Source organism: Schistocerca americana, chromosome 4 (assembly GCF_021461395.2).
Source record: "Schistocerca americana isolate TAMUIC-IGC-003095 chromosome 4, iqSchAmer2.1, whole genome shotgun sequence".
Lineage (NCBI taxonomy): Eukaryota > Metazoa > Arthropoda > Insecta > Orthoptera > Acrididae > Schistocerca > Schistocerca americana.
Genome location: NC_060122.1, coordinates 818,273,076 through 818,296,940, shown reverse-complemented (window position 1 = coordinate 818,296,940; position 23,865 = coordinate 818,273,076). Strand labels below are relative to the sequence as shown.

The following is a 23,865-nucleotide window of genomic DNA, read 5'->3' as shown; positions in this document are numbered from 1 at the left end:
CTGTTGGTTGGTTTGTGGGGTTGAAGGGACCAGACTGCAAAGGTCATTGGTCCCTATTTATTACTTTCAGAAGTAGTTTGCCTTGTAGTGAAATTGAATTAGATAGCTCCTGCGAAATAGCATGGGTAGAGGTTACACTTGACAATCAGACTAAACTATTAATTGGATTGTTTTACCGACCCCCGGACTTAGAAGATATAGTTGCTGAACAGTTCAAATAGGTATCCCACTCATAAAATTATAGTCAGTGGCAACTTCAGTCTACTCTCGATATGCTGGAAAAATTGTACGTTTAAAGCCACAGGCAGGCATAAAACATCATCTGAAATTGTACTGAATTCTTTCTCAAAAATTATTTTGAACAATTAGTCCATAAGTCCACTCAAAACGTAAATGTTTGTGAAAGCTTACTTGACCTCTTAGCAACAAATAATCCTGGACAAATAGGAAGTATCATAACGAATACAGGGATTAGCGACCACAAGGCAGTTGCTGCTAGACTGAATACCGTAACAACCACAACCATCACAAAGAAACACAAAGTACATCTATACAAAAAGCTGATAAAAATACTCTTAACGCCTTTTTAAGCGACAGTCTCTGCTCCTTCTGATCTGATCACGTATGCACGGAAAAAACGTGGGATGATTTCAACGAAATAGTAGCGACACCAATTGAGAGACATATAACACATAAATTAATAAGTGATTGTACTGATCCCCCATGGTACACAAAACGGGTCAGATCGCTGATGCAGAAGCAATGGAAAAAGTATGCCAAATTTAAAAGAACGCAAAATCCCCAAGATTGACAAAGTTTTGCAGAAGTTCAAAATACAGTGCATGCTTCAATGCAAGATTCTTTTAATAATTTCCATAACGAAACTCTGTCTCGGAATCTGGCAGAAAACCCAAAGATATTCTGGTCATATACAAAGCACACCAGTGGCAAGCACAATCAATACCTTCACTGCACGATAACAACAGTGAAGTCACTGATGACAGTGTCACTAAAGCTGAGTTATTAAACATGGTTTTCTGAAACACCTTCACCAAAGAAGACGAAATGAATGTTCCTGAATCCCAATCAATAACAACTGCGAAGATAAGAAACATAGAAGTAGATATCCTCGGCGTAGCAAAGCAGCTTAATTCACTTAATAAAGGCAAGGCCTCCGGTCCAGACTGTATACCAGTTAGGTTCCTTTCAGAGTATGCTGATGCAATAGCTCTATATTTAGCAATTATATACAACCGTTCACTCGCAGAAAGTTCCCTACCTAAAGACTGGAAAATTGCTCAAGTCACATTAATACCCAAAAAGAGAAATAGGAGTAATCCACTGAATTACAGGCCCATATTACTAATATTACTAATGTCGATTTGCAGTAGGTTTTTCAAACATATACTGCGTTCGAACATTATGAATTATCTCGAAGAAAACAATTTATTGACACACAGTCAGCACGGATTCAGGAAACATCGTTCTTGTGAAACACAACTAACTCTTTATACTCATGAAGTAATGAGTGCTATCGACAGGGGATGTCAAATTGATTTCATATTTTTAGATCTTCAGAACCGCATGCCTATGGAACATTGCCTCAGATGTGCAACTGGATTTGCAATTTCCTCTCAGAAAGGTCACAGTTCATAGTAATAGATGGAAAGTCATCAAGTAAAACAGACGTAATATCCAGCATTCCCCAAGGAAGTGTTATAGGCCCTCTATTGTTCCTGATCTATATTAACGACATAGGAGACAATCTGAGTAGCCGTCTTACATTGTTTGCAGATGATGCTGTCTTTTACCCTCTTGTAAAGTCATCAGATGACCAATACAAATTGCAAAATGATTTAGACAGGATATCTGTATGGTGCGAAAAGTGGCAATTGACCCTGAATAAAGAAAAGTGTGAAGTTATTCACATTAGTACTAAAAAAATCCCTTAAATTTCAATTACGTGATAAGTCACACAAATCTGAAGGCTGTAAATTCAACTAAATACTTAGGGATTACAATTACAAGTAACCTAAACTGGAACGATCACAAAGAATACAATGGAGAAATATCAGATGGATCTGAATCACCAAAAATCTTCAAACAATGCAGTTCAAACAACTACTAAACATTGATTATGAACTGACAGAAGCGGATTTTTGGGGGCACAATATTGGTCTCTCTCGATCAATTTCTCTTCTGCTGTCTTTGCACCAAGATGAGTTTGAAATAAAATCTGAGAAGTGAAAGAAAATCGTTAGAAAAAATGAAACGTCGTGTGGCTAGGGCCTCCCGTCAGGTAGACCGTTCGCCTGGTGCAGGTCTATCGAGTTGACGCCACTTCGGTGACCTGCGCGTCGATGGGGATGAAATGATGATGATTAGGTCAACCCAACACCCAGTCCCTAAGCGGAGAAAATCTCCGACCCAGCCGGAAATTGAACCCAGGCCCTTAGGATTGACAGTCTGTCATGCTGACCACTCAGCTGCCGGGGGCGGACAATGTTTGGAAGATAATGAACTGTGTCCATCCACTTCACCATGAGTTCTATAACAATACATCTCATTTCCAGACAGCAGTCAGCATGGGTGTAAGAAGAGTGGAGAAAGAAGAGGAAATGGTCAAAGAAGGGAATGAGCAAGACTTCAAAATGTGTAACACTATGGTACAGCAATGACACTAATATATTTTCATTGAGTATTTTTATTTTGTTTGCTATTTACCTATTTTTTTAGTTTGTTACATTAATTTTGTTTTAATTATGTGGTGTCATTGCCAGACAACACACTTGCTAGATGGTAGCCTTTAAATCGGCCGCGGTCCGTTTGTATACGTCGGACCCGCTTGCCGACACTATTAGTCATTGCAGACCGAGTGCCGCCACACGGCAGGTCTAGTCTAGAGAGACTCCCTAGCACTCGCCCCAGTTGTACAGCCGACTTTGCTAGTGATGGTTCAATGTCTACATACGCTCTCATTTGCATAGACGACAGTTTAGCATAGCCTTCAGCTACGTTATTTGCTACGACCTAGCAAGGCGCCATATTCAGTTGCTATAATCTGAACAGATAATATTGTGAATCATGTACCATCAAGAGCGACGTTCATCATTAATGGATTAAAGTTAAGTGTCAAACTAATTACGTCCGCTTTCTGAATTCTAATTCCTTGTCACGTTCCAGACCTCATGTCAGTATAGTTCTTCCCTCCTCACGCCAGCCTGCGTGAGCTAAAACGTGTGCATTTCAGCCCCCTCTAGTAACACGGTGTTGGCTCTTCTGCCATTACTCGCATATCTTTGTACTATGTATATGGTTTGTTCTACCAAATAAAATCTTCACAATATAGAACAGCAAATAAAATGTCTTTGCACATGACTCTGTTTTACTCTAAAAAGCTTTAAGATGGAAGGAGTATATGTATTTCTGATATATTATAAAAAATAATGCAGTGCCACTACAGTCTCTCACTACGGCTACAACTACACACAGACTAACTGACCATTAGGAAAAATATCCTGTGGTTTTTTTATGTTTTTTTTTTTTTTTATAGTAACTCACATAAATTATAAACAGCCATTTAACTCTGGCATTCATTTAATCAGTTTTCCTCAGCAAGCACTTGCGCCAGTTGAACTCTCAGTCCCTCAATTGGCACTTTTGGTAATCAAAAATCATAATCTTTTGGGTGTACCTGGATAAAGATACAGATTTTTGAAACCAGGCAAAACCTCTCAGGGGGACACCACCTTGAAGTAGCACTGTCCATGTGGATAGAGAGATTTGTGTGTTCGCGTGAAGCTGAGGGCTATGCCGGCTATGGAAACCTATGGTCAGAAGGTCTTGGCCTATGGACCAGACTAAGTGTGTCCCACAACGACCTGTCATCCCACATCCATTCCTTGTCCATTGCCAAGGACCCAAGATGTGATGTGATCCGTGCCGAGGGATGTGTGGCACATGGAAAGATATGTCGTGAACGGAGCCTCAGGGATACCGGGTGACCTCCCTGAGTAATTAGCCTTGCACCGCATGGGGTTTCCACAGTGTGAACCAATTAGATCCCTGACTTTCGTGGGACCAAAATGGACATGAAAGAAAATAGCAATACTGAGGGGCAAGTTGACACCTCAGACACCCAAACATTGGGGCTGGAACTGATGGAAAACAACCCCTCAGCTGAACAGGGGGACAGGCCTCAGAGGAGGAAACTTCTTAGAAAACAAAAATTGAGGGCAGGCAGTAAGAGAACAAGGGAGGATAAGACTCCCACTTCTCAGGATAAGTGTATCCAGAAAAAGCTGAGGCAAGAAATAGGGAAACAGACCTATAGTACTGCAGTCTCAGTTTTTAGGATGGCAATTATCCAGCAAGGCTATCCACTGGTCAATATCACCTCACAACAGGAGCAGCTCGTGCAGATGGCTCTCTTTGAGAAGATTGTGGGGGACGCTGGTCCAGGACCCAAATTCACGAGAGTCTATCTCGATCACAGTGCTCTTATCTTTGTCTGTGAGGGGGTGGGTACAGTGGACTGGCTTGAGGAAGAGGTGCCCCTAATATAACTGTGGTAGGATGTGAAGGTGCTGGTAAAGACAGGGGCTGAGCTCTTCAAGACCGCAAAGATATTAATCTGGGTGCCAAAACTCCTTAAGGCTACCTGTGCAGAAACTGAATGAGAAAATATGGTCTGAAAATGAGAAAGTCTCAACAGAGGATTGGAAGGTAATCAACTGGAAGGTTGCACAAAACAGCCAAACCCTTGTGGTGGAAGTTACACAGAAGTCCCTGAAGGCAGTGTGGGAACAGGACCTGAGACTATTCTTGGGGTTCTTGCAGGTTGCCATCAGGGTAATAAAAGACATCAGAAGCAACAATAGTGGCAAGATGGAGATTAAATGTGCTGTAGATAAATCTGCAACACAATAGAGGAGCCACTGCTGCCCTGAGTCGTCTTCTGGGAGGAAAAGAAGCAGACATGGCCCTTATTCAGGAATCCTGTTTATATAAATTGGATGTATCGGGCCTCGGTGGCACTGGAGGTATGTTTGTTTATGCTAGAAATATAAAAAACTCCAGAACGTGTATTTACATAAAAATGGAACCCCCTTCATGCTGATGGTGGACTTTTGTTCTAGGGACTTAGTGATCATCAGGATGCGGCAACGTGAGGAAGGTATCACGAGGGAGTTTGTAATGGCCTCAGCATACCTTCGTTACGACGACAGTGCTCCGCCTTCCCAGGAGATGAGGAGACTGACGGAAGCCTGTGCACAACACGATGACCAACTATTGGTTGGGTGTGATGCTATGCCCACAACTTAATGTGGGACAGCACCAACACCAACAGTACCTTCTAGAATTTCTTCTAGCTAATAACTTAGACATCCTCAATACAGGCAAGGAATCTACATTTAGGAATATAAGAAGGGAAGAGGTAATTGACATAACCTTCGGTTCCAATTTGATGGGTAGTTATGTCATACAATGGCACGTGGCTTTAAAGCCATCCTCATCAGACCACATGTATATTAAGTTCGAGGTTCAACAGGAATTAGACAGACCATGTCCTATACGAATCCCAGGAAAATGGGGTGGGAGGTGTATAGGAGGGACCTTGTCTTGAGCCTATTGGAAGTCAGTACTTTGGTAGCAAGGAATCCAGTAGAGTTTGAGGAGGTAGCAGAGGCTGTAACATCTGCCATCATGACCCCATACCATGACAACTGCTGTATCACCAACAAGTGCATGAATAGGAATGTATCTTGATGGAACAACAACCTGGAAGCACAGATGAAAAAGGTACAAGACTGTTTAGCTTTGCAAGAAGCAAAAGGACAATGGGCAGAATATTGGGAGGCCTTTGTGAAATACAAACTTGCAATTAAACAAGCAAAGCAGGCATCCTGGAAGGTATTCTGTGAGGAGTTAGAGGGTACGACTGTTCAGGCCAGACTTCACAAAATCCTCACTAGGATACCAACTAATCCAGGAGGAACTTTAAGGAAAGAGGATGGGGAGTATACAAGGACAGCACATGAAAATGCTGGAACTACTACTCAAGACTCATTTTCCTCAATGTACTCTGACAGACAACATAGACCAGGATGAGATCCCTCTGAGATACCCGTTTTCAGGTATTCGAAGGGAGAACTGGGAACCTGTCAGAGAATATGTTGACCGCAGTAAAATCCAATGGGCAGTGGGAACGTTCCAACCGTTAAAGTCACCTGGCCCAGATGGAATTTTTCCAGTGCTCCTGCAACAAGCAGGAGTGAACTTGATAAGATTCCTATGCAGGTTACTTGGAGTTAGCCAAGCAGCAGGAAACATTCCTAACGTCTGGAGGGAAGTGAAGGTTGTCTTCATCCCAAAGCCAGGGAGAACTGATTGTACTAAGGCCAAGGATATGAGACCAATCAATCTGTCCTCCTTTCTTCTTAAAACATTAGAAAAACTGGTCAACGTGCATGTTAGGGAGAGGAGGTTAACTACGGTCCCTCTACACATAAACCAACGTGCATACCAACCAGGAAAATCATGTGAAATTGCACTCCACCAACTTGGTGGGAAGATGGAGAGAGCACTTTCAGGAAATAGCCCTCTGCATCTTCTTAGACATTGAAGAGGCTTTTAGCAACATGACCTTCGAATCCTTGGTTAAGGCAGCAGAGGTTCACAGCTTGGAGACCACAATTTGCATGTGGATTACAGCCATGGTTAGTGGTAATAAGGTAGAAACTACCATGATGCAAGAAAAAATGGTAATCAACACTACCAGGGGCTGTTTACAAGGGGAGGGGGGGGGGGGGGGGGGTGTCCTGTTCCCTCTACTGTGGAACCTTGTGGTGAATGAACTCATTAAACTCAAGACAGTACTTTTGCCAGGGATATGCAGACGATCTTGTTATAGTAATACTTGGCAAATTTTCAAGTACAGTCAGACCTATGGCACAAGGAGCTTTTAACATTGTTCAAAACTGGTGCAGGAAACAGGAACTAAGGGTCAGTCATAAGAAGACTGTTGTAGTACCATTTACGAGGAAGCAGATCCAACACACATATTGGAATCTCAAGCTTCTTGATGAAACTCTATCAGTGAAGGGGATAATGAAATATCTAGGGGTAACCTGGGATGAGAAACTACTGTGGACCCCTCACGTAAGGAGCATCTGTTCCAAGGTGAAAGGTACTCTAATGAGTACCAGGAGAGCTTGTGGTAAAAACTGGGGCTTAAGACCCAAGAGTATGTACTGGATATACACCACAGTAGTGAGACCTGTGATTCCTTATGGGACTACAGTGTGGTGGAAAAAGGTAGAACAGCAGGTAGCTGCTAGGGAGCTTGCTAAAGTGCAGAGATTGGCCTGCTTAGTCATTACAGGCAGAATTAGCAGCACACCCACTGCTGGGATGGAAACCATACTGGACATGTTCCTCATTACACCTGTGGGTAAAGATGCAGGCAGCAGCTGGAGCACACAGGTTAAAAACTGGCAAAAAATGGAACTCACTGGGGTATCTAGCATCTCACACTAAAATACTGAGTGAGGTAGACATAGGTGTAGTTGGGGAAATGCCGGCCGACTAGATAACAACTCCCAGCTGCTTCAACAAGCCTTTCAGTGTAGTAATTGGAAGTAGAGAGCTCTGGTAGAACAAATTTCGACACCATACTGGGGACATCATCTGGTTCACTGACGGTTCAAAAACAGACCGAGGTGTAAGCAATAGGGTAAACTTATTGTGGGTCCCTGGTCACTCAGGAATTAGTGGTAATGAGCAAGCCAATAGGTTGGTCAGGATAGGAGAGAAATGAAACTCGTGGTTGGACTATTGATAGGCCATGGGAATTAAAAGACACCTACATACAATGGGGATAATAGAAAAAGACCCCAAATGTAGGATGTGTGGAGTGGGTGATGAAACCGCATCACATCTGATCTTCGAATATTTGGATCAACCAGACCTGAAGAAATTGTCTCTAGCAAAGCACCAGTAAAGGATCTCCTTGCAATGTTCAAGGGCATTGGTTGACTTTACTAGAGACACAGGGAACGATACCGCACAATAAACTCTGTTTCAATGGGGGCTTGACCAATGTTGTTTTTGCTTCCCTGATAAAATCAAATCAAAGCAACCAGCAAAATGGTGATTCTATATGAATGCCTAAGGAATGTACAGTTAAAACTTGAGCCATTTGCTATGGTTAGTAACAGTAACTTTGCACCTCTCAATATTGGTAACTACAGAAGTGGCCATCCCCACAATTGGTAATTTTCATACCCAAAAATCACAGTTTTGCTGTGTTTCCTCATAAACCATCCATGAATAAATGGTGCTTTTGTAAGCCACCTGAGGTCCACCCTCGATTACACCTAATGCAAAAGAACCAACTGATTTGCTCAATTTGCCTGAGCTGGAGGAAGTGTATAATGTTTAAATCTTGACCCTGTACTGCAGAATAGCTAAATCATGCCAGTTCTTTTAATAGGTATGCAAATGGTTGCTAGGCCAAGGACTATTCAAAACACTTGATCATTTACCTCTGTTGGCATTTATGTGGTAATAAATATGCAACCAGTCACGTTTTTATGATTTATTCAACCCTGAACATGTTTTCAAGCCACTGCAGGCTCATCATCAGATAGATGTGTTACAAGAGCATTATGTTGTGGACCAAGTGTAGCTAGATGCAGTGCTGGTGCTGCTGACGGAAACTTAGTGATCGGTGATGAAACATTTACAAACCCAAAAGTTTTTTTTATGTTTTAGGTAGTTACAGTGCACTGCCTTGTGGTATCCATATCAGATTGCTTCTTATAGAGTACATTATTATGCTATGTACAAAAATAAACACAGTATTTAGCTACGCTCAGTTTTACACTGATTCACATAATGTAAACATTCAATGCTTTTACAAAGAATATGGATATGATAGATATTACGCTTTACTACATAATAATCTTTGGCAAGAGATACATTGTATTACAGCACATATATTAGAAGTCCTGTGAAACAACCCTCAAATTTTTCTGCAATTAGTTCTAAGGAATCATAAAAGAAACACTAGAGGGAGACTACATCAAAACTGACCCTAATACATGTACCCTGGTGCTGCAATTGACTGAGGTGGTGTGCAAATTCAGCGGGCTTGTGGATTTGGTGTTCACATTTCCCCACATATTAACTAAGTATGTGTTTCAGGTATTTTGTCAGCCAGTATGTCGGTGCACCAATATTACTAACTATAAGTCTCAGAGAAATTTCTTCACTATGTTCTTTAGGAATTCCATACAGCTGTTGTGGCACTGCTGCTCACATTTTAAGATTGTTAATAATGTTTCATGGCACACCTGACTCATTCAGAAGAGCCATCACCTTCCTATCAATTTTAATTGTAGGGCTGACATCTATCTGATTGTATGCATTGTCAATCAGAGGACTGAAAATCATCTTATTCTAATCCACACGTGCGGCATCATGACCGTAGCGCTGTCCTTGTCGGGTGACAGAAGTACAGTTTCCTTGTCCTCTCACAGATTTCTCAATGCCGTTCTTTCTCCCTCAGAGATGTTTGATCTTAGCACTGGCATCTTTGTAAGTGTTCTACAGGTTTCACACAGTGAACCTCTTCTGCCGCTTTCAGTGGGAGATAAGCTACAATGTGATCCATGAAGGTGATGTAATCTGCTGTTGGTAGTGTTTTTGGAGTGGGTGTAAACTTAGCATTTTAGCAAGGATTTTCACTATATCCTCATCCAGATATCTGTCCGCATAAAATGGAAACAATAACTTCGTGGAACACCAAGGAGCACACGATTAATCAGCAATAAAACATCATAATTCCTGACTGAAAACAATAATTAGCAGTTAAACTACATTATTGTGATAAATGTAGTGTCGTACACTATCGACACGACACCAGGCAGTCTAAGTCCAGACGCTGACAGTAACATATGTTACTGTCCTGCCAATGTACAGCTGGCTCACAGACACACCCGCTGCTGCACACGCTAACAGAACCACCATCGAGCCAGCTTAAGAGACGCCACACTGATGCCAGCATGGCTAATTGTAGAGTTCACTTGCAGCCTTCACAGTATTACTAGTTAGCTTCTCTCTTCTGGTGCCTGTTTATGATGAACATGCATATGTAACAGGGCAATGTAGGATACAATTTGGGCTTTCAGATGAAAGTTAAGTAAAAGATGTAACATACATATTAAGTGTGCTTCTAATTATTTTGCTCTCTGTCACAGCACCCACCTATTCCTCGGCATCTGCCCCTGGACCAAACCAACAATAAAATCTTTATGTTAAGTTTCCTTTCAAATGAAAGGGTACCATTATTACGAACACTTTTGAAGTATATAGACTTATGCTACATTTTTATAAGCAACTAGCTGAGAAACTGGAAATTGTCCAGATACTTACTTATAGCTGTACCTGACACTGAATGTGTGAAATTTATTATTGGCTTATAAAGCTTCTTTTTGGGGCAATGTTTGATGTAATGTGATTGGGGACATGAATGACGAGTCTGCTTGCTTCATTCCACGGGAGAGAGCCACACAGAGCTGGCCGTGTGAAAAGTAACTCGCACTAAGGTCCACGCCCGCAATATGCAATGTCTGGCCTCGTGCGTTGTTTACGTTCGTGGCATAATGTAAGCTCATTGGGTGTAAAAACTTGCTCACCTGCTCCACTTCCCATTAGAATTCCCACTTCTACAATGATATGTTGGAGAGAAGTAACTTTAAGTCTCTGTGACCAAAGGGATCTGAAGAGTGAGATTACGTACGATGCTCTAGATCAGAGTTTTGTCTCACATCGTTTTCAGAATGAGTTTCCAAACAACAAGATAATGCCGAATGTTCTCGAGCCACAGCAAGTCTCCCTTCACGATCTTCACTGGATTTCTGAGACTGCGTAGTCCTCAGCCTTTTAGCTGTTCTGGTGTATTCAGAAAGATTTGACTATTTTCTAAGAATTTCCATTCACAAACAAAACAAAATCAAAATGTAATGAGCAGGCAACCAAATCAGAAAGCAAACTTAATAAATTTGTTTTTCCTCGCAAAGAGTAAAAGGTAGAAACTATCAGAAGAAGCAAAACAAGTTTTTAATACACAAAGCAAAAATCCGTATATCTTAGCCAAGTAAATTCGTCATAGGTTTGTATTTGTGAAAGATACGACTGCATTGCTTAGTTCTGTCACAGACGTAAACATTTTAAAACTCAATTGCTAGTGAGTTTAATAAACCAAGAGCACCAACTAATGGTTCTTTGGTGCACTATGAAACTAACAGCACCTTCTTTGGTGTACTACACTGTGATGATTTTACATCCGAACTACTAAGCTCAGCAGATGATTTCTGATAAAACTTTTAAATAACGATATCTATGTTTACTTGTCCCAACTGCCATGAAATGGAACCCATGCGTTGCAATGCTGAAGTTGCCTGTGAAAACCCCATGACAATTCTAGTTGTTCTGGAGATTAAAACATTCACACAGACATACACGACAGTTTTACAGTTTTATTATTGGTATACGTAAGATACTTTGCAGTAGTAGTCACAGCTTAAATTTTAATACTTCAATGATCACTACACTAAACACAGTCCACCTGCACACTATGTAATTAGAATAATTTACCTGACATCTTCATTTTCTTCAAATTCTGACAGACATATAGTACACTTCTCTGTGTTGTCTTCCAGATCATCTGTTCTTCTCTTGAACTGCAATAAGAAAGGAAAACACAATCACTGTTAAAGTGAACATCAGCCTAATGTCAAATGTTCCTGCATATAACACAGAGTTTTTGAGATCTCCCCTCCCAGGAACATCACTCATCTTATCAATGGACACAAAACAGGTGCAAAGAACAGTGAATACAAATGATAGTGAATTGCATCAAATTATCCACATAACACATCACTTAAAATTAAAAATTTGAAATAGTACATATCCTTGTGGTTTATCTTTGCACTGCAATTTAAACTGTTTTAAAACCTGTGTAACATGTGCATAACGCTGCAATACTGTACTCTGTATGCATCAGTAGAATGTCATGGGGAAAAAAAGCACTTTTACTAGAAACATAGCATCATCACCATTATATGCACAACTGATGCATGTTTTGGCTACTACATGCAGATTTATACAACTGCTGAAGAAAGCAAAGGCGGAGATTGTGGAGGGGAGGGGGGCAGAGCATAAATGGAAGGGATTAGGGAGAAATCTGCCACAACTTTATTGGAGACACTATCCAGTATTGTCCTAAAGTGAATACAACAAACCAAAGAAAATTTAATCAAGATAACCCATTATTTTTGCACTTCTTGAAGACACTTGACACAGTGGCTGATACTGGATAGTGGAATCAATACAAACTGAAGGTATTCAACTGCCACTGACGGCTTTCCCTCACTGGCACCCTTATCTGACTTCCTTAACAGACATCACTGACAAGGAGAGGTCCCCAGGGGTGGGAGTGACTTTTTAAACCATCTCTACTGTGATGTAGGTTAAGATGCAGTTATTACACCCTGCAGCCCTTCACCCTGGCATGCCCACATTTGCAACTTATTGACAAAAAAAGACATTTCGGAGTTTTGCGTGATGTTCAGTACCATTAATATAGTGGCATCATACTGACTGGTTGCATTGTGTCATCGATAGTGTAAGGCCTTGAGACGGAGAAGGAAGGCCTTGAGATGGAGAAGGTTGTGCATTTGATCACCATCAGGTACTTCAGTTTTTTTATTTTTCAATTTTTATTGAAATTACTTTGCTCATTTTTTTATTCAGTTAATTGGTTTAAATGTAATTTTATATTTCCATTGCTTTGGCACATCAATTCAACCATTATATCAGCTTCTGTACTTTCTTCCTATCATTCTTTTTCCACTTGAAATCTCTGTTCACACGATTTTAATTGATTTTATGTATTAATTATGATTTAATTTATTTCATTTTATAATCCTGCTTTTTCATCCATTTACTACACACTTTATTTCTATTCCTCATTTTTCTTGAATTTTGTTTTATTTATAATTCCTTCTTTCATTTAAATCTTCATCTCCGTTATTTTGTTCATAGTGCAACAGGAATTTATGTTATGTTTTAAACATATGTACAACAATAACCATAAAAAAGGAAGTCTTGTAATGAAAAATACATTTGTGACACTACTGTACAGTCAACATAAATAGATTATTTTGTCATTTGTTCTTTAACTGATAGATCGCATTTTCAAAATTTACAAATAAAAAATATTAAGACACTTGATGAGGTCCAAACCAATAACCTTCAGCATGTGAAGGCCTTATATCACGCAAGCAGTCTACAGAAATCTTCTCTTTTAATGTTGAGCATCACACAAAATTCCGATTCTCCCCCCCCCCCCCCCCCCCCCCCCCTCCCATCAATTACTTCCAAACAAGGGCCCACTATGATGAATGGCTGCAGGGTGTGATACCTGGAATCTTAACCTACATCACAATATAGATGGTTTCAAAAACTCTGTTCCACTGCTGGATACCTCTCCTTTTGAGTCTAGCATTTCATCTGCTTTTGTACACAAAAGGAAAAATGAAACACAGAGTTAACAACACATGAAACCAAATTCAGCACATCAAAAACAACACAGAATGGCAATGGCAGTGTCAGCGTATACTGCATTGTGTGTGGTGTAAACTGGCATTGTATGATCAGTCAGTTAAGTTTGGTAGTGACCTGAAACAAGTGCATATCAGTCCAATGTACTACACCATCTTGCAATTTCTGTCGATTCTGCTGCCCCAATCAGGTGTTGCGGCTAGTTATTCTCCTGGATGGTGTGATTAGTAATGGAATTCTTCACAGCCTTAATCACTATAAAACATCAGTCAGTTTGGAAACTGGAGGAGGAGTATAAACAGCAACAAATTTTCAAATTTGTGCAGCACCTGTATGGTTACACTATCACATGCACAAAGGCTTCCACAACAATGCACAATTAAAACAAAACTAATAGTGGCATGGAACATACATGGAGTTCCAGTATTAGTATACAAATACTTTGCATCCACCTTAAACTGTCTGTACTCAATAAATTTAGTTCTAAGTTGCTCTGAAATAGATACACTAGAAGTCTGTGTTTTATTGAACTTCTCTGTTCAGCATCACCAGAAAAATGAAGTATTAAATCATATCAATCAGCAATATGAATCACAAATTAGACATAAGACTCTACTGATTAAAAATTATTTCTCACACAAGAAGTAGTGAAAAAGTAGTGGAAAACTTTCTTCAATTTCTTTTCCTTCTTTTAAGAAAAATAGCTATGTTGATTCTGCAAGTCCATATTCCCTTGCAATGTCTGCTTGTTTCATTCCATTGTTGATGTCTTTGAAAATCTTCATTTTCATCACTAACCTTATCTGTTTGTTGAGTTTCAGTTATTGTCCAAATCAAGTTACCTTCGATTAGGTATGTGGGTGCACACTCAACGACTGTGGTATGACTTTCAAATGATAAGAGCACAGCAATCAGTCATCCTTTTCTTTCAGGTTTTATTAGACAAATCTAGATTTCTGCTAGTGACTAGCCATCATCAATGCTAAAAAATATAAGAAGTACATAGGCAGGTGATAGTATAAAAAGTTACAACTCATGACATAACCTATATGACTTATACATAAGATTACATACCACTGTTTCTTAACATCAATGCACATCCTAGTGCATCAGTCCCCTGTTGTTTGGGCTTCTGTCACAGTTCATTCAAGACTATATAATGAAGGTAGGTTTTGTAGAGAACACATCGGTTAGCTGTATGGCAAGCTCTATATGAACTACGTAATATATAACACTCAAAGAAAGGCAGCTATGGTCTCTAGCAAAAAACTCCAAATTTGCATAGGAATAACACAAAATAAAATACAAGTAAAATTATTTACGTTGCTGTCCGACTTATTGTCACATTAACAGTAAACATAGAAGATGTAAAAAATTCCAGATTCACTCCTTGTGAGCCAATTGTTTTGTTACTCTTTAAAACACATATGTAAAATCAGATTGGTAAAACTTAAAAAAAAAAATTTACAAAACACAAGGAGGCACATGCTATATGCTGATTTGATTTAAATGTTTCTATCTTTTGTACTATTTTTCTCTTTATTTAATCATCATGACAGGTATGTGGTTCCTCTTATTTACTGAATAGTTCATGGATGGCACTAAATGTCAGAAAGATGGACAGTTGAGTGGCTTGCTGTTCCATTACGAATGTAGAGAGTACTAATCTCTGTGCCACTTGAAGCAGATTTTCATTGTAAATACAATAAAACCAATATACTGATTTGCTGTTATTAACCATGTAGATGCATCTAAACGAACACACCATGGAGGAAGTTCTGTTGGTTAATTTGATTGACAATGAACCTACAACTGACGATTTGACTTTGAACAGATTACGCCACAAGTTGTAACGTTTTATACTATTGCCTGACTATGTACTTCCTATATTTTTTAGCACTGATAATGGCTAATAAAACCCGACGGAAAAGGATGACTGATTATTGTCCATATGTTATTACTCAAGCCTGAAGGAACTGCATATGAGCCTGTCACAACACTTCCGACTGCAGCTCAAGCTCAACAATGTACACACTAAAACAGTTAACATTGGTTCAAACACAGGAGCTCTATAACTCTTTCCATTTGCCACTCAGCATGGCTCGCCCATTGTTATATGATATTCCCTACCTGCTTACCATCAGCACAGTATTTAGTAAATTTTCTGAAAATACAGTGCTGAAGGTAGAGAGGTTTAACAAACAATATGTGCCACTATGGTCAGATTTTTAGAAGTGGAATATAGTATGATCCATAAAACTTTGTCACAACAGAATGTCGCTCAAATTACTTCATCATTGTAATTTGGAGGAATTAATACATACAGGAAATAAGCTGGGACCAGGTAAAATTATTGCTGTATCCGATTTTATAGTAGTATCAGTAATTGTTGACGGAGGGTTGACTGTATTAACCAACATGAACAGACTGAACAAGAATCTTAAGCTGTGTAGAAAGTAAGTAAATTTTAACACCACACAGTATTAACAGAATGGCTATGGGATGTTACAGCACCATCAAGCTTGGCAAAGACTTTATTATGAACAACAATAATTCAGTATGTATTTCAAATTTATAATAGAAAGAGACAACAATATTTAGAGCAAAAGATTTTTTTAAAGTAAAGGGTCCTGTTCAACTTGGACAGAAGATGAGCAGTGTCTCAATAATGTTATCAAACAGTGTGCACAAAGAGAGGAAGGAAGACTAAATCAAATAAAACCAGGAAAGTTAATGATTGGGATGAACTGAACAGTTGGGAGTCAACTGGAAGAAGTGCATAACGCAGGGGATTTAACAGACAAATAAATCAAGGTCAACAGAAACAAAGCCCATGACTCTTTGATATGAGATGCAGTTGAAAGCATTAGCCCTGAAGATAAGATGAGCAGTAAAGGAGGACAAATGGAAGCTGAACAACCATTATAGACTCACTGAAGTGAGAAGGCACTGTTGGAGTTTTATCTGATGGCAAGGAACACAGAAAAGGATGTGAGTTATGAACCAGTGAACAACAGATTGGAAAACAGGCATCAGGAAGAAGAGGATGTAAGGAAAGTTGATGCTGTTGTTAAATCAGAAAGTAAATGCAACGGAGAATCATTAGGGGACTAGGATAGGGAACTAAGCAATTTGGTTTCACGTGTAATTGAATACGGGGATGAAGATGATGATGAAGAAGAAGTCAGGGAGCTGCTGACAGATGAGCACAACAGGGTGTTCAGATAAGCAAGATTTTGAGGGACAATCATAAGTGGTCTCAAGTGAAAACAATGAGGAACAAATAGTAAGTAGTAGATGCACAGTGTGATAGATACAGTATTAATGGGATGAACAACAATGGAGAAAAGCAAGATAGAACAGTGGAGATGGAGTCTAATGAGGGGATGAGGTGGGTGGGTGGGAGTTAGAATATTTCATATAACAAAAGGGAGGCAAAAAATGAGATTATAGCTTATGACAAGGGCGGCAAAAGTCTCGACATCAGAATTGTGGAGAAGAGAAGGAAGAAGCCACCAGACAGAATTTTAAATTGGTGTCAAGAGGTGAGGAATGAAGATATGGATGAAGAGGCAAGAGGACTGATTGTGTTCATTGATAACAACTGCAGATAAAACCTCAAAATGTTTAGTATGCAAAGAAGTGAGGACCAAGAATTGAAGGGTCAAGGAGTCTGCAAACTTCAGCGAACATTTGTGGCATATACGACTTCCAAAGCTGTTTGGGGTTTTCTTTCAATTTCGTTTTTCCAAACTGCAATCTCTTAATATTAATACTATTCTGTAAACCCGTTAGAAATTTTCTACTGCAGAAAGTAACCCAGCATTAAAATATGAGTAAGAAGGAGGGGAATAAGAAGAACAACAGAAATTTATTATTAACTGCATAGGGAATAAATATGGGAAATGGTCATGGAGTAGATAAACATCAGTAAATTTTTTTAATTTTTTATTTACATGTCAAGTTCCGAAGGACCAAATTGAGGAGCAAATCTCAAAGGTCATGGAACATGTCAGTATATGAAATACAACATAAATGTATTAACAGATAAAAGTAAAATGTTTATGAAACTGAAAAAAATCAATCCATAAGTTTAAGTAAACGCAATCAACAGTACAACAAGAAACAGCTTAATTTTTCAAGGAACTCCTCGACAGAATAGAAGGAGTGACACATGAGGAAACAATTTTGTTTTGATTTGAAAGGGTGAGGGTTACTGCTAAGATTTTTGAATTTGAGTGCTAGCTTACTGACAATGGATGCAGCAGTATACAGCACACCTTTTCGCACAAGAGTTAAGGAAGTCCGATCCAAATGCAAGTTTGATTTTGTCTGAGTATTAACTGAGTGAAAGCTGCTTATTATCGGAAATAAGCTAATACAGTTACAAGAAATGGCAATAAGGAATATATTTATTGAGAGTTCAATGTCAAAATACCCAGACTCGCAAACAGGGGTCGACAAGAGGTTCGTGAACTTACACCAAACCACCCGTTTCTGAGCCAAAACTATCATTTTAGAATGGGAAGAGTTACCCCAAAATACAATACCATAAGACATAAACAAATGAAAATAAGCAAAGTAGACTAATTTTCATGTTGAACGAGAACTCACTTCACATACCATTCCAATAGCAAAAATGGCAGCATTAAGTCTTTGAACAAGATCCTGAACATGGGCTTTCCACGACAGATTAGTATCTATCTGAACACCTAGAAATTTGAACTGTTCAGATTCACTAATCATATGCCCATTGTGTGAAATTAAAATGTCAGGTTTTGTTGAACTGTATGTTAGAAACTGAAAAACTGAGTCTCACTGTGATTTAGCGTTAGTGTATTTTCTACAAGCCATGAACTTAGGTCATGAACTGCAATATTTGAAACCGAGCCAATGCTGCACACAGCGTCCCTTACTACCAAGCTAGTGTCATCAGCAAATAGAAATATTTCATCAGAGTTACCCGTAATACTAGAGGGCATATCGTTTATATAAATAAGGAACAGGAGTGGCCCCGTGGCCCCAACTCTGATCCCTGGGCACCCCCCCCCCTCCCCCCCCACTTGACCATACCCTACTCAGACCCCACATCACAGCCATTCTCAACCATCTGTTGCTAAAGTAAGAGGTGAATCAATTTTGAGCTACTTCCCGTATTTCGTAATGGTCCAGCTTCTGGATCAATATACAGGGTGTTACAAAAAGGTACGGCCAAACTTTCAGGAAACATTCCTCACACACAAAGAAAGAAAATATGTTATGTGGACATGTGTCCGGAAACGCTTACTTTCCATGTTAGAGCTCATTTTATTACTTCTCTTCAAATCACATTAATCACGGAATGGAAACACACAGCAACAGAACGTACCAGCGTGACTTCAAACACTTTATTACAGGAAATGTTCAAAATGTCCTCCGTTAGCAAGGATACATGCATCCACCCTCCGTCGCATGGAATCCCTGATGCGCTGATGCAGGCCTGGAGAATGGCGTATTGTATCACAGCAGTCCACAATACGAGCATGAAGAGTCTCTACATTTGGTACTGGGGTTGCGTAGACAAGAGCTTTCAAATACCCCCATAAATGAAAGTCAAGAGGGTTGAGGTCAGGAGAGCGTGGAGGCCATGGAATTGGTCCGCCTCTACCAATCCATCGGTCATCGAATCTGTTGTTGAGAAGCGTACGAACACTTCGACTGAAATGTGCAGGAGCTCCATCGTGCATGAACCACATGTTGTGTCGTACTTGTAAAGGCACATGTTCTAGCAGCACAGGTAGAGTATCCCGTATGAAATCATGGCGGTGAATCGAGGAAGTACAGTACATACTGACGAAACTAAAATGAGCTCTAACATGGAAAGTAAGCGTCTCCGGACGCATGTCCACATAACATCTTTTCTTTATTTGTGTGTGAGGAATGTTTCCTGAAAGTTTGGCCGTACCTTTTTGTAACACCCTGTATTTTTGTGACTGATATGATCAAACGCCTAAGTTAAATAAAAAAATATGCCTAACGTTCGAAACCTTTTGTTTAACCCATCCAGTACTTCACAGAAAAAAGAGAATATAGCATTTTCAGTTGTTAAATGACTTCTAAAGCCGAATTGTACATTTGATAGCAAATCATGTAATATAAAATGATCAATTATCCTTATATACACAGCCTTTTCAATAGCTTTAGCACCGAGCGAGGTGGCGCAGTGGTTAGCACACTGGACTCACTTTCAGGAGGTTGATGGTTCAATCCCACGTCCGGCCATCCTGATTTAGGTTTTCCATGATTTCCCTAAATTGCTTGAGGCAAATGCCGGGATGGTTCCTTTGACAGGGCATGGCCTACTTCGTTCCCCAACCTTCCCTAACCTGATGAGACCAATGACCTCGCTGTTTGGTCTCATTCCCCAAATCAACCCAACCCAATAACTTTAGCAAACACTGATGGCACAGAAATAGGTCTAAAATTGTCTACGTTATCCCTTTCTCCCTTTTTATAAAGCGGCTTTACTACTGAGTACTTTAATCATTCAGGAAACTGATCATTCCTAAAGGAAAAATTACAAATGACTAAATACAGGGATAACATGTGCAGCACAGTACTTTAATATTCTGCTAGGCACTTCATCATAACCATGAGAGCCCTTAGTCTTCAGTGACTTAATTATTGACTCAATCTCCCCCTTGTCTGTATCACTGAGGAGTATTTCAGACATTAATCTTGGAAGGGCATTTGCCAAGAAAGTTATATGATTCCCTGTAGAAACTCAATTTTTATTTAATTCATCAGCAATGCTCAGAAAATGAATACTGTACATATATCTGATCTATCAGTAACAGAAATATTTTTACTACAAAGTGACTTGTGCTGCTGACCAGACACTTCCTTCACAACAGACCATATGGTTTTAATTTTATCCTGTGAATTGGCTATTCTATTTGTGTACCACATACTCTTCGCCTTCCTAATAACATTTTAAGCACCCTACAATACTGTTTGTAATGGGTTACTGTAGCTTGACTGTGACTACTTCTAACATTTTTATATAATTCCCGTTTTCTTCTACATGATATCCTTATCCCACTAGTCAGCCACGTGGGCTTCCTATTACTGCTAATACCCCATTTAGAACGTTCTCATGAAAAGCAACCCTGAAAGAGCATGAGAAATGTGTTAAGGAAAGCATTACATATGTCATCTATGTTATCGGCACTATAAACATTCTGCTACTCCTGTTCCTTGACAAGGTTTAAAAACTCTGTATTGCTGTTGGATTAACTTTCTTACATAGTTTGTAATTATATGTGACATTTGTTTGTGAACAAAAGCCTTTTAGTGTTGAAATTTGTGCATCATGGTCTGAAAGGCCATTCACCCTTTTACTAACAGAATACCCATCTAGTAATGAAGAATGGATACAAATACTGTCTATGGCTGTGCTACTATTCCCCTGCACCCTAGTGGGAAAAAACACGGTCTGCATCAGCTCATATGACATCTGTATCCTGATAAAGGAAGCCTCTGAATTGTCAAATTATTTAAGTGGTGCTCTGACATACTAATAATTTCAGAGTCAACATCTATAACCAGTTCACTAACTTTATCTCTAATGCCTCTTATATTTTGATGAAGTATGCTAATTCCTTCTCTACTTGGAAACATGACATCCTCTGAAGGTGAGTCCTTAGAGCGACTTCCTTTAAGCAGGTATACCTATCAGCTGACTTCATCTAAAAAATGTGCTGTTCTAACACCAACTACTACAGCAATTTTTCTATGAGTGATCCCACCACCACCCACTACAGTGTCACCTATATGCTTTGCCAGCCTCCCCTTCCCATACCTATTGAAGTGCAAGCCATGCATAGTGAAACCAGATCTACTGATAGACCCAACTGGCACCAATGAAATGTGACCCATGCCCTCTGCCATCAGCACCCTCTCCAGCCCTATGTTAACGTGTCTGACAGCTGCATTAAGATGAGACCGATCATGAAGCTGAAACAGTTGCACAAAATGCACATTAGTGTCACCAGTCTGAGTAGCTATCTTTACCAGATCACCACCTACATCATATTCCCCGTCCCTATCAAGACTGTTCCCTGTTCCACCAACTATCACTACCTGATCCTCCTTCATAAAATTCCTACATAACTCCCCAATGCTGTCAGTCGCTTGAGCCAACCCTGCAATATGCTTCACAATGCTGGTGACCTGGTACTCACTCCCCAACACTTCCTGCAACTGCTGGCCCACACCTCTACCGTGCTAACTACCTAGCAGCAGAATCTTCTTCTTCCTGTTAGAATTTGCAACTGACCTAGGCCTCCTAACTGCTAAGGGCTGCTGCATGTTCCCTACATCTACAGCTACAAGAGGCTCCTCTCCACTCAACTCTGACAGCTGGTCAAATCTATTGCATATACGCAAAGTATAACTGTCTGAATACCTTCTCCTCCTAGCTGCCTTCTTGCCAACTGCCCATTCCCCACCACGCTTCACCATCCTCAAAATATCTAGTTCCTCCTTTACGCGTTGTACAAACAAAGAAAATGAAACAAAAAAGGGTAAAGGTTGGAAGAAAAAACTCAAAAAGAGGAAAGTTGCAAAGAGGGCTAACCCACAGCTAAGTTACATGGCCACTAACAAACAAAAAAATTTCAACCAGGAATTATACAAAGGTTACGATGAAAAGAGTCATGGGTGAGTCCCACCTATTTGCACATTGAAGAGACTAAATATTAATGATCCATAACCAGGCAGGGCCATCAGAGACTGCATTGTACCATTAGAAGGAAAGTTTATACCTACCAACTATTAACAGCTAGTAAGGATTTAGTCTTATGGTAAGATATAACAGTTATGCAACTGTTCTGATGGGCATACCAAGGGGATGGTGAGCTGCAGCACTGCATGCCAATGAAATTTTGGGTGATCTACTGAGGCCGATCAATGGACTTTAATTACGGTTTCTCACTCATTCCTCATGTAGTACAAGCATGAACTTGTAATGGTTTCCTACAAGGAAGGAGGCACATCGATAAGTGTGGGAAGGTTTGACCCTGTTTTATAGAAGTGCAGGAAATTTTACATAGTAGGACATATACAGAATAAATAAAGGTACCCAATGCATGACTAAAAGTAGCAGTTTTTGTAAGAGACTGAACTGATACATGCTAGGTAATAACAGGGTGTATACGTGGACAAAGAAAAAAAAATTTCCCGGATTATTTCCGGATTTTTCAAGTTTAAAAAATGTACTTTTTCCCAGGCAGAAATACACTTTTTCCATGCTTTAAAAAAAAGGGAGGGGAAGTTTTGAAAGACCCTTTGATGTGCAGCAAAAAATTCAAATTGCACTAAACACGGCACATTAGTTTCAGGAGCGTTAAAATCAAGATTGCGATGTCATTTTGTAAGCCAGTCGTATCTCATGCCAAGTGATCTTGCCAGATGCTGATAGCAGATATTCAGAGCCTAGGACACGTGTTATAGTCAGCCAATAACAAGATCACTGTTACATGGTGCAAACTCACAAAGAGGAAAAGTTAATAGTTTACATTAATATACATAGTATAGCTCCAATAAAAGCTAAGCTTTCACATATAATATTGGTCTCTAAGATTAATACACTACAAGAGAAGCTAAGGTTTCACATGTATTATTGACCTTTTTTTGTGTGTGTTATACTTTAAGACACCTCACACAAATACGGCAGTAAATATAAAATAATGACTTTAATGTCTGGTCCTCTGGTCTTGAAATTCTTGTAAAAGGCTGGTCCTCAAAGTGTTCACTTTTAAACGCTCTGTGATTTAACATAACATAATTCATCCTGGGTAAAAAGAAATTTACTTTGAAAGTAACATTTCTCAAACCACCATTCGCAATACTGTCCCGAGGTTTGATTTAGCAGTTTCCGGAGAGCGCCAGAAAACAGGCATTATTGCGCATGTGCAGCTGCAGTGGTGTAGGAAGCCCTTACGTTTGTATGTATAAAGCACTACGAGGGCTTACATTGCACCATAAAGGAAACAGGACATCAGAGGATACTCCGAAAGCATCGGAATTCAGTAAACCATACTAAAATGCATAATTCGCTTGAAGTGCACATTGGTTTTTCGAGATTCGCAATGAAGTACGTCCTATCTGATATTAAGATTTTAAGTGTGGTTTTTGGGATGTAAATTTTCTTGGAGTACCAGTACTGTACTATCTCATATTTGGTTCTTTATTATG

At 39.6% G+C, this 23,865-nt stretch overlaps 1 protein-coding gene across 1 annotated transcript in view; it reads right to left on the bottom strand.

Annotated features, from left to right (window-relative positions):
• The window catches only part of LOC124613825 (E3 ubiquitin-protein ligase arkadia-C-like), a 290,726-nt gene that overhangs the window by 1,963 nt on the left and 264,898 nt on the right, over window positions 1-23,865 (bottom strand). Inside the window, exon 12 of the mRNA XM_047142547.1 lies at window positions 11,662-11,747. Coding sequence (XP_046998503.1) covers window positions 11,662-11,747 — 86 coding nt within the window. The remainder of the gene's footprint in view (window positions 1-11,661; window positions 11,748-23,865) is intronic.